The sequence below is a fragment of the Vulpes vulpes genome, chromosome 12, assembly GCF_048418805.1.
Source record: "Vulpes vulpes isolate BD-2025 chromosome 12, VulVul3, whole genome shotgun sequence".
Lineage (NCBI taxonomy): Eukaryota > Metazoa > Chordata > Mammalia > Carnivora > Canidae > Vulpes > Vulpes vulpes.
In genome coordinates this window covers 164665273-164681825 of record NC_132791.1, presented here as the reverse complement: position 1 = coordinate 164681825, position 16553 = coordinate 164665273, and the positions used below count along the sequence as shown (strand labels likewise).

Below are 16553 nucleotides of genomic sequence, written 5' to 3'. Positions count from 1 at the left end.
GCTACTCCTAGCTACAGGCATTCATTTATGATACTAGAAATAAAGCCGGGTTGACATTTCTTCGCCTACATATGTCTTATATACAGTAAAACTATTACATGGGAGGTTCAAAATATTTTATGAAGGGTCTAATATCTAGTCACCATCTGGCTTTCTGGAGCAAATTCTATTTTCTAACTTCTTCCTTCTTTAAAGTTCCCAAATGCTTTATTGTAGGTCTTTAGATACATTTTATTTAATTTTTTTTAAAGATTTTAATTTATTTGCAAGATAGCAAGAGAGAGGGAGAGCATGAGCAGGGGGGAGGAGGAGAGGGAGAAGCAGACTTCCTGCTGAGCAGGAAGCCTGATACAATGTGGGGTTCAATCCCAGGACCCTGGGATTGTGACCTGAGCTGAAAGCAGATGCATAACCAACTGAGCCTCCCGGGTGCCCCAGATACCCTTTAAATTTCACTAAATAAATAAGAGCTGTAACACATATAAATCTTATCTGATTTGGCTCCCACTTACATATGTACAAGACAGATTTAAAGAGTCTTAAGGTTGGGCAGCCCCATGGCTCAGCGGTTTAGCGCCACCTTCAGCCCAGGGTATGATCCTGGAGACCCGGGATCAAGTCCTGCATTGGGCTCCCTACATGGCGCCTGCTTCTCCCTCTGCCTGTGTCTCTGCCTCTCTCTCTCTCTCTCTGTGTCTCTCATAAATAAATAAATTCTTAAAAAAAAAAAAGAAAGAATCTTAAGGTTTACAATAACAATAAGGGGGCACCTGGGGGGCTTAGTTGGTTAAATGTCTGACTCTTGATTTTGACTCTGGTCACAATTTCAGGGTCATGAGATCAGACCCCGCATCAGGCTCTGTGCTCAGTGTGGAATCCGCTAAAGATTCCCTCTCTTCCTCTGCCCTTCCCCCTACTCTCTCACTTTCTCCAGGATAAATAAATCTTAAAAGAAAAAAAAGTAGCCGTTATTTAAAAAAAATAAATAAATAACAATAAGTGGCAGGCTTTTATTTTATTTATTTTTTTAATTCTTTTTTTTAGTGGCAGGTTTTTAAATACATGGGTGCTAGGCTCATATGTACAACCAGTTAATAAGAAGATCCTAGTAAAATCAAAAGTAAACTACCCATTTGCCAGAAACATAGGGGACTTTTTCTGTCTGGGAAGATGGATAGCACAAAAAAGGGAAAGATGATCTCCTTTTCATTCGCTCATTTAAAGTACATCTATTGAAGGATTATTAAATGCAAGGCATCCTTCTAGGCACCAAGAATAAATCAGCAAGCAAAACAGACAAAAATCCCTGCCATCAGGGTTATATTCTAGTAGTATGTAAATGGACACTACAGCATACCACCCTTACCTCTTCTGCATTCCAAACGACTTCTGTAAAGAAAAGTGATAGTGCCCTGTAATGTTGGTATCTTGCTGAAAGTTTTATTACTTTATTAGAAAAGTGTGGTTTAGTGTAGCTTCTTAAAATAGTATCCTGGAAACACAGCAAAATATCAATATGTTCTATCCTGCTAAGCAATTTAATAAAACGGATTTACTCCACTGTCTACACATGACCTGACAGGCACTTAAAACAAGTACAGGTCATACAGAGGACCTCTTGCAGGATCCCAGGAGACCGCCTGGTACACTCCTATTTTATTAGAGACATTAATAACTTCAACTCTGAAACAATAGAGTCCATTAACGTATTTATATAGTTTTCTGCTAGAGAAATCATGCAAGATTAAAAAAAAAAATCATCTATAAGATCAGTGGAAAGTGGCCCAACAGCAGTGTCCTCATCAAGAATGATCTCTGTATTCAAAAATACAACCCCAAAGCAAGAGAAAGTGAATGTGGGTAACAAAGAAGGACAAAGGCTCTTACATTCTTGTTATCGTTTAACAGCTAAGCTAGATTCCTACCTTCTTTTGGGTTCTGCTTAAATTGTGCAGAAAGAGAAGAAAGAAAGATGACATCTCTGTCCCGGTCCTTCCAGGAGACACGAAAGATCTTACAGACCAGCTGTAAGGCCTGTTCTTCAGATACTTCAGAACCCGAGGAAGGCTCCTTGTGAGGAAGAAGATTTAGGGGTTAATTTTAATAATTCATTTACTAGTGAGGATATTTTAGAAATGCATACCGTAGTTCACCCACTGATTTTGGGAAAAATAAACTTGATACTATGACTTCAAAGTTACAATATGGAGGTTTCATGAGGTTACAATACAGGGGGAGGATAAAAGAGTAGGGGCATTATCTATTAATCCTATTTGTTTACTTTTATGAATGCCAAAGGATCAGGTTAACATTAGCATATAACTAATTTTCATCCAAAAAATGTTCCATAATTTAATGTTACCCACTAGTTTTTGTCACAGATAAAACATCATATATATAAAAGAACTCTGTAAACATGCAAGAACTCTATAAAATAGAGCATCATGCCATTAGAAGACCACAGTCCAACAAATGACCATCACCATGTGCTGCTGGACACTCCTAATTCACTGCACAGAAAGTGATGTAGTTGTCTCTACCAGTTAGACACCCTGACACCCGCCAAAACAGAATACCTCTCTGGCTAAATATAGGGAACTAAGCTCAGATGATAACAAAATATAGACTTCTTGTTGTAAATGAACTTCTAAGTGCTACTAGATTTCACATAAAATGGTCCAATGGCCATGTACGTATGGGATTTCTTGCTTCAATTCCCACCTATTTTCTGCAGAATACTACAAAAGATATGATGATCTACTTGAGTAACTCAAACAAAAGACCAACAGAAATTGTTCATATTACTGCTAAATTCATTCTCATTACAGACAAATTCACTGGTAGAAATATGGATCTGATACCAAGGTCACTGGAGGATCTGACCAGATGAAAGAAGTGAGCTCTCCTTACATTACAGCAATCTAGGCTATACATTTCTCCTCAAAAGAAAGAGAGCCATTTAAAAAGGGTTTGTCGATTTGGGGCGGCCCACTCTAATCAGCTCTACAGATGTAAGAAATGAGTGTCTGTTTATATTACCTGTACTAAAAACAGAAGCAAGGGCTTCATCTCTTACCAACCTTATCGCTGAGGCTCCTCTTTTCTCTTCGATCGTTTTCATCAACCTCCATATTTTCTATTCCTGAATCCACATCCACCTGGGACATGCTTTAAGTATAAAAGACAAATAAGGCTTTTACCTTTTATAAATCCACCCAATGTCATAGCTCCTGGTTGAGGAAAAGTTCTCAAATATCAGTCAAAATCAGCCAGGAAAACAAAATAATACAGGTTCATTTTTTTTTTTTCTGATTGACTTTTAAGAGTTCTTCATACACTAGGATGTAAACATTCTGTCTACCCTACTTGCTAGAAATATTTTTCCTAAGTTGGCATTTTCTTAGACTCACTTTCAAAAGCAAATTAGAACATATTTTCTATACATATTATTTTAAAATGGTATACATACAATAGGAGCCTGATTACAAAAATCTGGTTAAACACATTATTTTTCCCACTTTAATTTTCCCAGCATCATTTATGGAAAAGACCATCCTTTTTATACAAATATGAAATCACCTCTCATAGGTCCAATGGCCATGTACGTATGGGTTTTTTTCTAGATATTCATTTCTGTTTCATTGGATAATCTGCCTATCCCCAGACAAAAACCACTCTATCTTACTTGCTAAAACTTCACAATAAACCTTGCTATCTGCTAGGTCAATGTCTCTACCTTACCCTCCTACTTCAACAGAGTCTTAGCCATTATTGGCCTTTTGCTCTTCCATACATACTTAAGAATCAGCTTCACAGATTCCTTAAAAATGCTATTGGCATTTTTCACTAGAATTTCATTGGCTCTAGAGATCAAAGTGGGGAGAAATGACATCATTATCTTAGAGTCCATGGACAAGCATCTCTCTTCAACTATTTAGGCCTTCTTTAAGGTCTTTCGACAAACTTTTTTTTTTAAAGTAGGCTCCACACCCAGCAAGGAGCCCAATGTGGTCTCAAACTCATGACCTTGAGATCAAGACCTGAGCCAAGATCAAGAGTCAGATATTTAACCAACTGAGCCACCCAGACGCCCCTGGTCTTTCAATAGACTTTTACAGTTTTCTCCATAACTTTTTCACTTCTTTTGCTAAATTTATACCTAGGTACCATAGATTTTTAAATGAAACTGTGAATGGTACCTTTTTAAAAATTAAGTTCTCTAATTTCTTGTTGCTAGTCCATAGTAATGTAACTGATAGAGACCACTTAAAAGCAACTTGTTTACTTATACGTAGATTTACTAGGTAGAAAATAATTTCATCTCCAAATAATAACTTTTATTTCTTCCACTCTAATCTTTGTTTTTGTTTTACTGCACTGGGTAGGAACCCTGTGTTGACCAGACAGAGAAATAGCAGCCATCTTTGTATCATTTCCTGATTTTAAAGACAGTGTTTCTAATTTCTCGCCCCTGAATATGAGAGTTCCTGTAATTTCTTGAGACGACCTTCATATTAGTCAGAATAAGGTAGACTATGCTGTGGTTACACACACACACACACACACTTGGAAATCTTAGAGGCTTAATACTATAAGGGTTATTTCTTGCTTACGCAAAGTCTGGTGAGAGTGAAGCATCCTTACTCCATCTTTAATCTATGCCATCTGCAATACACAGCCTCCAAGGTCACTGGAGCAAGAGAAGAGAGGGATGGAGGAGGAACATCGGCTCAACTGCCTTCGCCTAAAAGTGACACATGTCACTTCCACTCACAGTCTATTGGACAAAAACTAGTCACCTGGCCCCCAATCTAACTGCAAAGAAAACTGGAAATTCAGGAGAGCATGTGGAATATTCGCTGAACTCTGTCTCTGCCATATTGTCAATTTAGGATGCATCTTTCTGTTTTGTTCGTGAAGATTCTTATCATGGACTGATGTTGAATTTTATCAAACTTTTCCAACTACCAAGATTATATGGTTTTTCTCTTTAATATATAATGTGGGGAAAGATATTTATAGATTCACTAATGTTGCACCCTCGCATTCCTGAGATAAACCCAAGTCACTCATGTTATTTTATGTTACTACTTTAAACTAAACTTACAATTGAAATATCTGTACAGACCTATCCACAGATGATCATGTGTTTGGCTGAATAAAGCTTCACAAAAGAAACATACTGATGTACTCAATCAGCATCCACATCAAGAAACAGAGCATTACCAGCACCCCAAGAACACCCTGATGACCCTCCCACTCACAATCACACTAGCCCACAGCAACCACTATCCTGGCATCCAGCCCCACAGAAGTTTTGTCTGCTCTTTATCTGTTACAATATCTGATCTGTCACTATCTCAAGATTTTTGCAAATATGTTCATGAGCATGATTACCATGTAATTTTTTTCTTTTATATTATTCTTGTCTGGTTTTGATATTAAGGTCTTATTAGCTTTGTAAACTGAGTTGGTAAGTATTCCCTATTTTTAAAAATTATCTGGAAGAATTTGTGTATAACCGGAACAGTAGAATTTGCCCACAAAATTATGTGCAAGATGCTTGCTTTGGAAAATTTTTAAATACTGATTCAATTTATTTCATGGTTTTTGATCATTTAGGTTTTCTCTTTCCTCCTGAGTCAATTTTGGGAGAATTAGGTTTTTCTAGAAATTTGATTTTCATCCAAATTCTAGGCTTATTTGCATGTTGCATATTTATATTTTTGCATGGAACTCTCTTTTTTATTAATAATAAGCACTACTGAGATCCCCTTTCTATGCAGGCATTGTTCTAGTTGTCTGAGAGGTCAATGAACAAACAAAAGAGACAAAACAATCCCTGTGTCATGGAGCTTACCTTTTAGTTAGAGGGTAACATATAATAACATAATATTAGACCTCTAACCTCTAGTTAGAGGGTAACATAACAATAACATAATAAATAAGCAAAACATCATATGATAACTGCTATGGAAAAATTAAGGAAAAAAGATTGTAAATGCAGGCCTTTTCATTTTAAATGGGGTGATCATCACTGAGAAATGCCACATGAATACAAATAGGAGGCAGTTAGCCATGCACATATCCAGGGAAAGAGTCTTTTATTTCCAATACTTATTTACAATCTTTTTCTTTGTTTCATTTATATTTTAGCTTTATATTTTCTTCTAAGGACCACTTTAGCTACAACATGCAGCTCATAACCTGAAATATTTCTTATTGTTCAGTTTTAGATTCTTTCAAATTCCCATTACGATCTCTTTGATCTAATTTTGTAGCATGCTCTGTTTTAAAAATTGCCAAATGTATGAAGGAATTTTTAAAAGTTTTTTTCCTTTTATTAATTATCTAATTTAATGTCCTCATCAGAAAACATGATCTATATCATGCTGCCTCCTGAAACTCTCCGGTTGTTGAGTATTAGGAAAGAATGTGTATTCTCCAACTGCAGAGTGCAAAGTTCTTTATCTGTCAGATCAATCCTTTAGCTGTGCTGTTTAATTTGTTCATATGCTTACTGATGCTCATTCCTTCTGATTTACTGATAGATGAAAGAGATGGTTAAAATCTCCCATTATGATCATATGCCACTTTCTCCTCAGTTCTACTGTTACGTGCTTTATTGCTGTTGCTGTCCTATTACCAAGTGCATATACTTTGGAAACTGTTATATCCTACTATTAAACAGTACACAGTATTTATTTCTAACAATATTTTGCGCCTTAAAGTCTAACTTATGAGTATTAATTTACTCCAATTTTCTTTTAATATTTGTGTGGAATATCTTGTCCCTTTCTTTCACAGTCAATGAAAGATTGAAGATCTATCTAACCTAATGTTTCAGGTGTGCCTTCTGTAAACAAGGATAAAGCTGGGTTCTGTTTTGTTTTTATCCAGATCTAAGCCTTTTCACGGTAATTCACTGTGACTACTGACAAATTTCATTTCTTTCGACCTTCTTATTTTGTGCTCTTTTTTAAAACTCATAAAACACAAGTTTCTTCCCTCCTTTTATTTATTTTTTAAGATTTTATTTATTCATGAGAGAGATAGAGATACAGAAAGGCAGAGACATAGACAGAGGGAGAAGCAGGCTCCACGCAGGGAGCCCAGTGTGGGACTCAATCTCAGGACTCCAGGATCACGCCCTGGGCCAAAGGCAGGCGCCAAACTGCTGAGCCATCCAGGGATCCCCTCGTCCCTCCTTTTAAATTGACTTAAATCCCCCCAACTTCCAACCCTCATTTTGTATTTTCCCTTTACTGGTTTGGAAGGTATACTCCATTCCTGTTCTTTTGGTGGCTACCCTTGAAATTTTATCAAGTATCCTTAATTCAAAATCTAAAGTGGGCCAGGATCTTCACACCTTTCTCAAGTACAGAGACCTTAGAGCTAGCTCTAATCACTCCTGCTTCTGGCTTCCCTGCTATGCTGTCTGGCATGTTACATCTAACTCATTTTTCAACTTCTCTCTCCCAATATTATTTTATATACCATTACTACAGTTTTATACCACCAGTGTTTGTTTTGACTTACCGCATTTATTATTTTCTTCACTCATCCTACCTGCTTGCATCTCAGACATTAGCCCTGAGATCATTGTCCTTTTTCTTCAACTACATTTGTTCAAAGTTGGGGAGTCTTCTGGTGGCAGACTATCAGGTTGTTTTTGTTTGTTGAATCTATAAGTGTCTTTATTTCACTCTTGCTCCTGAAAGACAGGTGCACAAGGGTACACAATTCCTAGCGGACAGTTAACTTACTTTCAGCATTTTGACACTTACTCCTCCGTGTGACTTCCGTCACTCATTCATCTAATTATGGTTCTTTGGTAGATAGTTTATTTTCTCTCTCTGGCCGCTTTAAAGATCTTTTGTCTTCAATGTTTGGAAATTTGACTATAAAATGTCCAGATATGAATTTCTCTTGGTTTAATCAGCATGTGAGTTGCTGAGCTTTTTTAAATCAGAGAATTTATATCATTTATCAACTCCAGAAAAATTTTTAGCTATTTATCTTTTTTGATAATGGCTTCCAAACCAGTAGAGGAAAAAACATGGAATTAAGAGGGGTGTGGTGAATTGCTCTAAATCTCTCTTTTCTCTCTTTTTGATATTTCTATTAGGTATATATATCGGCTGTGTGTCCATTATATCTCTAAATATCTTGCATAGTTTTCATCTCTTTTTCTCTTGGTGATACATTCTGGATAATTTCTTCAGCTCTACTATTTAGTTTGTTAATTCTCTAGCTACGTCAAATCAACTGTTTTAACTCTCACATCAAGTTTTCAATTTGAATTACCTTTTCATTTCTAGAAATTCTGTTTGGTTCTTTTTCAAATGTACTTGGTTGTTTTCATAGTTGCTTTCCCCTTATTTATGTTTTCAATTCCTTTGTAATTTATTTAAACATATGTATTTTGTACTCTGTATCTGGTAATTCCAAAACCCAAAAATCTCTAGATGAATAATTCTATTGTTCCTGATTCTGTGGTATCTTACTCATAGTGGCTTTTATCTAGTGTGTTCTGTGATTTTTGACCATGAGCTCCCACTTCTTGGAAACTTTTCTAAGGAAATTCTCTGAAGACATAGCTGATTTATGTTTAGTTCTACCAGATGCCTTACAGGAGGTATAGGCCTGGCTCCATTGTATATATGGTAGTCTTAGTTTGAGGCTTTTCAGACTATATCAGTAGTGTAAATCTAGGTGCTAAACCCATATGAAGTCATCCACTGGCCATGAAATTTCAGAGATGACTTGATTTTTAAAAAATATATCTATTCAGTGCAAAGGTAATAAGAACATGATTGTTTTTTGCTCTGTGGGGTTGATTTTTTTCTACTTGATCTTTTTCCTGAGAATGCAGTCCTTTTTAAATTCTTACCTAATGTGAGGTGATCTCTGATTTGGCCCTCACCTCAACCTCCCCAAGTGCTGAAGCTCTATTCCAGTGCTTCTTAACCTTTTTCATATCATCACAAACATAGAAAATAGTATTTTTCTGGTCCACTGACATAAACCGTGGGAGCTGCTTCAGGGCAGAGAAGATGGGTCCTGGGAAGGAGGGGGAGTCCTGGCCTGCTCAAGGAATAAAGGAATCAATACCTCAGCCACTCTATCACCCACTCATGGCACAGACAGACTCTGCTCTAGGACATCCTTACCTTGAGGCTCCTAAGATTTGTGTGTCTTACCTGTCTGTACCCTTCCAAACTTTTAAATTTCACTGATCAGTAAAACTTTGAAGACATTTTTAGGGACTGACATATACTTGCCAACATGGTATGTACAAAATAAAGACATCAGAAAAAAATTTTTTAAAAAATATTTTACCACTTATACCATTATTTCATAAAAGACATTTCAATACCAAAACCAAAAAAACTTATAAAGAATATTTCAGAATAATACAAAGACTTATAAATCTCATAGATCTTACACTAGTTTGCTAAGGACTGGCATAAATCTCTGGGCTGGCCCTTGGAATTAGTGGACTGGAATGACTGAATCTTTCCCTTTCCATAAATCCAATAGCTTATTGGAAAACTGGCTTACTTTACCTTTTTTCACAAGAGACCCCATCGATATCCATGCTCTGGGAACGTGAGAGAGACTGAGATTGGGTTTCAAGGCTATTGGAGGGCGAGCTGCTGAGAGAACTGACTCCTTCACTGCTCTGGCTTCGGTGAGCTACTCCTACCCAGAAAAGACATGAAAAATTAAGTTTCCTATGAAGTCACATTAAAGCCATTTGTTTTTTGTTTTGTTTTGTTTTTTCATTATAGTCATTTGTAATGGCTACAGTATTAACATACACAATCAGCATTTTTACCATCACAACAGTCAGTAAGTGAGGAACCAGGAGATCATGCTAAATGTTTAATATTAAAATCAGAAACATCAGCAAGAAATCATAGTTTATCCAATATATGCCATATGAGGTCAGTGATCCAGCTACATTGGATAGCTAAAACTGACTCTTCATCACTTATTCTTTCACCAATTCAAATATGGTCCCTGAATACAGATTAGCTTCCATGATTGTCCAGAAAAATCCTTGAAATGTACCAAAAGTAAGATAAATTAATAAATGACTACAGAAATATATAGATGGATAGATGTGATACAGCAAATATACCAAAATGTTAATGGCAGGATCTAGATGGTGGATATACAGGTGTTCATTGCAAAATTCTTTTAACTTTGCTTTATCCTTAAGATTTTTACAATAAAATGCTGAAAACATGCAAATAGAGCCATCTAAGTAAGCAATATCCTTAAATACAGATCAATTCACTTATTCATTGAACATCTCATGATGTTCTCTCATGAGAGCCTACAGTATAGTGAAGAACAGCCATGAGTACAGGGCAGATTATTCCTTATCAATGTCTTTAAAACCATGTTTTTCTCATATAATTAAAAAAATACTTTACAAATATCTTTCCATGAAAAAAAAAAGTTTTACCCAGCCATCTGCAAGTACTTTAAAAAACGTAATACTTATGTTGCTGTAAAGAATATGTGACCAACATTAAAAACAAAAACAAAAAAACACAACTTGAATTACCATTTGTAGCGGAAATAAGTACCGAGTGGATAAACTTGAACCCAGCAGTCCAAGAAAGTAAACTTGCCACCCTTTCCAGTCTCTCACTGAAGAATATCAGAAAAACATTCATCCATTCCTGATAGCAGGTTTGAAGTATGCCTGTTTATTAAAGTTTCTGCAGGACTCATGAAAGAAAAGAGAAGCAAAATCCTCACTATTCTACCTAGACTCATGGAGAATTCAGAAAGCATCTAATCTGGCAAGAATTCTGAAATAAGCTTGGAGAAGAGAGTAGAACTTTCAAGTCATGAATTCAAGAATGTAACCCAAAGTAAGTTCTCAATAACTATTTACTGACAGAATAAATAACACAGTTTCAACAAGTTTCTTAAGGAGAATATTATTTTACCTATCACAATGAAAGGTCTAACTTTTTTTTTTCTAAAGACTTTGTTTATTTACAGAGAGAGAGTGTATAAGCAAGTGCAAGCACGGGGAGAGGCCGGGGGAGAGAGAAAGAGAATCTCAAGCAGACCTACACTGAGTACAGAGTTTGATATGGGGCTCAATCTCACAACTCTGAGATCATGGCCTGAGCTGAAATCAAGAGTTGGACTCTTAATCAACTGAGCCACCCAGGCGCCCCTAACAATTGTATTTTTTTTATTATTATTTATTTACGATAGTCACAGAGAGAGAGAGAGAGAGAGAGGCAGAGACACAGGCAGAGAGAGAAGCAGGTTCCATGCACCGGGAGCCCGATGTGGGATTCGATCCCGGGTCTCCAGGATCGCGCCCTGGGCCAAAGGCAGGCGCCGAACTGCTGCGCCACCCAGGGATCCAACAATTGTATTATTTTTAAAGATTTTATTTACTTATTTGAGAGAGAGAGAAAGAGAAAGAAAGCAGGAGCAGGGGGAAGCACAAGGGAAAGGGAGAAGCAGACTCCCCGCTGAGCAGAGAGCCCGACGTGGGGCTTGATCCCAGGACCCTGGGATTATGACCTGAGCCAAAGGCAGATGCTTGACTGACTGAGCCACCCTGCTCCTAACAACTTTAAATAAAATTAATTAATAATAAAGTTCAAGGGATGCCTGGGTGGCTCAGCAGTTGAGTATCTGCCTTCAGCTCAGGGGGTGATACCAGAGTCTCGGGATTGAGTCCCACATTGGGCTACTTGCGTGAAGCCTGCTTCTTCCTCTGCCTGTGTTTCTGCCTCTCTCTCTCTCTGTTATGAATAAATAAAATCTTTAAAAATAATAATAATAAAGTCCAATAATTTTTATGGGTTATCAACTAAGTAGCTTTAAAATTTCTACCTTAAAAAACTAGTTCTAAAATTACTGGTGGTTCAGTCAGTTAAGCATCAGGTCAGGTCATGATCCCAGGGGCCTGGGATCAAGCCCCACATCAAGCTCTCTGCTCAGTGGGGAACCTGCTTCTCCCTCTCCCTCTCTTTCTCAAATAAATAAATAAAATCTTAAAAAAAAAGTAAACTAAATTGTTTTAAAAAGCTGTAACATAGCATACTATGCTATACTACGTGTACAGTAACCCTACAGTAATACAATGCCAGAGCATACCAAACAGTACAGAATATTGTTTGCAATATTTTTATAAACATCAAGGGTATCACCTGAATTCTTTTTTTCCCGTACCCTCCATATGATCTTCATATCCTGAGACCAGTGGGGCAATCCTCCCCAGAATTTATTATGTATTACAGTGTTCCTCAATCTCTACATACCATCTACAATCTGGAGTGACCACACTGCTTTCTTAAACTTAAAAAATGGATGGTATCTTTGATTTTATTTCGAATCAACAGAAATTAAATATCGTGGGTAAAACCAAATCAAAACAACAGTACAAAATATCACTTTGTCCTATGGTGCTCCCTCTCTCCCACCCTAACTTGGGAAATTGCTGTCAGGAAGCCAAGTTTCAAGGAATGGAGATTTTTCCCCCTCTTCTTCATCTCCATAAAAGCAGATATTGAAGATTTAAAATAGAGATAACCTCCTCTGATTCTCCTTTACAAGATGAGAAATTCTCTGCCTATGAATTTACAAAACAAGTCTCAAAAAGGGAGGGTGCGTGTAACGAAGAATGGAGAAAGCCATGTCTGCTTAATAAAATATGAACTACAAACTTTCAAGATAGCAGCTTTCCAAACCTTTATTACTATTAAGAGCTTGTTAAAGGAAAATTATACATTCTGGGCGGGAAAGCCGTAATTTTAAAGGAGATAAGGAGAATTTTACTTCTCTAAGATTTTCCTCCCAATACTGCAGTTTTCCTCAATGCTATTCCCTTTTAGGTATAAACCAGACCAAATGCCTATGTACGCTGTAGCACTGGATCTAGTCCAGTATTTTACACACACACACACACACACACACACAGGCTTGTTAAATTCTAGTATAAAAAGAAGCAGAGGGATGCCTGGGTGGCTCAGCGGTTGAGCATCTGCCTTTGGCTCAGGGCGTGATCCCGGAGTTCCGGGATCGAGTCCCACATCGGGCTCCCTGTGAGGAGTCTGCTTCTGTCTCTGCCTATGTATCTGCCTCTCTCTGTGTGTGTCTCTCATGAATAAATAAATAAAAATCTTTTAAAAAAAATAAAAAATAAATAAAAAGCAGAGAATTGCCAAAAGGGACCTTAAAACCCCAATAAAGCTGTTACGAAGGTGTGTGTGTGTGGTGGGGGATGTCTTTAAAGGTCTTGGCCAATCTTCTTTTACAGATGAGAATACTGAGATCTATGAAGTCTAAGAACTTCTCTTAGCAAGTTAGAAACAGAGGCAAGATTAAAATACATGTGTCTTGACTCCAAAGAAAATGCTATTTCTCCTATCCCAAACTCCTGAACACTTCTTTGATCACAGCTATTTTAAACTAAAGCTATATGTTTCATACATTCTAAAATTATAAAAGCAACTGGGTGTTTTTCTGTATGTTGGTAAATTGAACACCAATAAAAATTAATTAAAAAAAAATAAATAAATAAAATTATAAAAGCAAAACTTAAAAAGATATTAGTGTTATAAAAAGAATCATTCATTCTACTACTAATCAAACTTCTAAGCTAATTTACATAGATCCTGACAATGAACTAAGCTAAAGGGTTAACATTCATGGAAAACATAAAATACACTCATAGTTTATTTGGCCAATACCAAACCTCATTCCTCAAAACTACATATGATAAGCATATTCTATTCCATAAAGTCAAATGATACGTTGAGTCAGTAGCTAATTTCCTAGTGAAAACATTTTGTTCTTGTGAATAAACACAAATAAAATGAAATTTCAAACCTATAAAGAAAAATAGTGGTACCTAAAATATTAAGAGAAGAAAATCAGTAATTCAAATTAGAAAAATGCTTTGATCTTTACTTATGAGCTACAGTATTATTTTCCTTAATGTCAAAAGGGTGAGTCATGCAAAGAATCATACACCTGGAATCAAAAGACCTTGACTGCTCCTTAGGGAAATGGTAGAGTCTATGGCTGGTGCAGAGAAAAGACAAGATGAGCCTGGAGCATCTTACAGTGCCAAAGAGAGAGTATTCAAAAATACAAAAAGATGAGCATACCAAACAGAAGAGTCAATCCAAAAGAGCTCCCAATGGCCAAAACTAGAACAATTTGTGTAAAAGAACGCTAAATAAATAATATAGCAATTTGAATTATAACTCAAAGTACAAAATATACATGAGTTCATACTGATATAAGTAAGGATTAAATCATTAACTTGGGAGAAGGCACCAATGTCCCTTACAGAAGAATTCCACATAACATATATCTATCTACATGTGGACATTTCCCACTCAAGAAGGTAAAAACCTTAATTCCCACTACTTAAATGGGGTGGGCTGGACTTAGGAACTCAGAGTCTGGAAAGGGAAAAAAATCATAACTTCACAGTGGAGAGACCTGTGTTTAATAATCAGTTTAATCAGTTTAATCAGGTGGCGAAAGTGAATACCACCAGGAGTGTGGTATGGACGGTTTGCACCCCAGAGAGGAAGTGATAAGACAGGCACTTCGCATGTGTGATTCTCTTCCCTCAAAATACCAAACAAACCCCATTCTAATCAGGTGAAAAACATCTGGCAAAACCAAATTAAAAGATACTCTACAAAATGCTCTTCAAAATTGTCAAGATAATGAAAAACACAGAGAGACTAAGTAAGAAACTGTCACAGACCAAAGAAGATTCATCTTTAGTTAACAGTAGTACACCAAAGATTTTTATAATTTCAGGTCTCACAATTAGGTCTAGTTCTTGATATATTTTAAACATTAACCATTTATGAGATATATGACCTGTAAAAATTTTCTCTTATTCTGTAGGTTTTCATTTTGTTGATGGTTTCCTTTGCTGCACAGAAGCTTTTTACTTTGATGTTGTCCCATTTGTTCATTTTTACTTTTGCTGTCTTTGCTTTTGGAGTTTGATCCAAAAAAACCATCACCAGGATTGACATCAAGGAACTTACTACCTATGTTTTCTGCTAGGAATTTCATGGTTTCCGGTCTCACATTCAAGTCTTTATCCATTTTGAGTTAATTTTTATGTATGGTGTAAGATAGTCTAGTTTCATTCTTTTGCATGTGGCTGTCCAGTTTTCCCAACACCATTTGCTGAAGGGACTGTCTTTCCTACATTGTACATTCTTGGATCCTTTGTTCTAAATTAGTTTACCATATATGAGTGGGTCTATTTCATAGGGATTGCACTGAATCTATAGATTGCTTTAGCTTAGTATGGACATTTTATTAATATTAATTCTTCCAATCCATGAGCACAGAAAATGTTTTCATTTATTTGCCTCTTCTTTAAATTCTCTCATCAGCATCTTATAGTTTTCAGGGTATAGAAACTCCTGGGCTAAATATATTCCCTGGTATTTTATTCTTTTTGATGCAACTTGTAAATGGGATTATTTTATTGCTTTTATCCACAGTTTGTTAAAAGTGTATAGAAACACAAGAGATGTTTTTGTATGATTCTGTATCCTGCAACTTTACCAAATTCATTTATCATTTTTAACAGTGTTTTGGTGGAGTCTTTAGGGTTTTTTACCTATAGTATCTAGATATCTGCAAATCTGCAAATAGTGAGAGATCTATTTCTGCCTTTCCAATTTGGATGTTCCCCTCCCCCTCTTTTTTTGGTCTAATTGCTCTGTTTAGGACTTCCAAAATGATATTGAATTAAAGTGGCAATAATGGATGGGTAACCTTTTGTTCATAATCTTGGAGGAAAAGCTTTTGGCTTTCCACCATGAAGTATAATATTAGCTGTGGACTTATATATGACATTCCCTCTAAACCCACTTTTGTTGAGAGTTTTTCTCATAAACGGATATTGAATGCTTATTCTGCAAGCTCATATGATTTCTATCCTTTATTTTGCAAATGTGTGGCACATGATGCTGACTGGACCCTCCCTAGGTCCCTGAAAAAAATTCCACGTGATCACAGTGTGTGTATGATCTTTTAATGTACTGTTGATTTGGGTCAGTTAATATTTTGTCGAGGAGTTTTGCACCTATATTCATCAGGGATATTTGTCTACAATTTTCTTTTCCTGTGGTGTCCTTTTCTAGTTTTTGCACCAGGGTAATGGCTGGCCTCATGAAATGAGTTTGGAAGTGTTCCTTCTTCCTCTTTTATTGGGGGAAGAGTTTGAGAAGGATTGGTATTAATTCCACCAGGAATTAATTCCACCATAGAGTTCACCAGGGACACTGTCTCGTCCTGGACTTTTGTTTGTTGGGAGGTTTTTTGATTACTGACTCAATCTCCTCACTAGCATCAATCTATTCAGATTTTCTAACTTTTTCATGATTCAATCAATCTTAGAAAGCTGTATGTCAAAACATTAATTTTACTTAAATGCACTCCCTCAGATTCCAATTGGGAGACTGGAGACAGATGGCAATAAAAACTGCCAGTATATTCCCAAATCAAAAACAGAGAAT

General features: G+C 36.4%; 1 protein-coding gene across 3 annotated transcripts in view; it reads right to left on the bottom strand.

The window, feature by feature from the left end:
- The window catches only part of UBE4B (ubiquitination factor E4B), a 124290-nt gene that overhangs the window by 59107 nt on the left and 48630 nt on the right, over window positions 1-16553 (bottom strand). For 2 of the 3 annotated variants that reach the window (XM_026005051.2, XM_072731260.1), the window contains exons 3-5: window positions 9570-9705; window positions 3081-3168; window positions 1926-2070 (exon numbers count right to left, since the gene is read on the bottom strand). In XM_026005051.2, coding sequence (XP_025860836.2) covers window positions 1926-2070; window positions 3081-3168; window positions 9570-9705 — 369 coding nt within the window. Of the gene's footprint in view, window positions 1-1925; window positions 2071-3080; window positions 3169-4613; window positions 4691-9569; window positions 9706-16553 lie in introns of all 3 variants that reach the window. The other variant, XM_072731259.1, reaches the window with a different exon arrangement.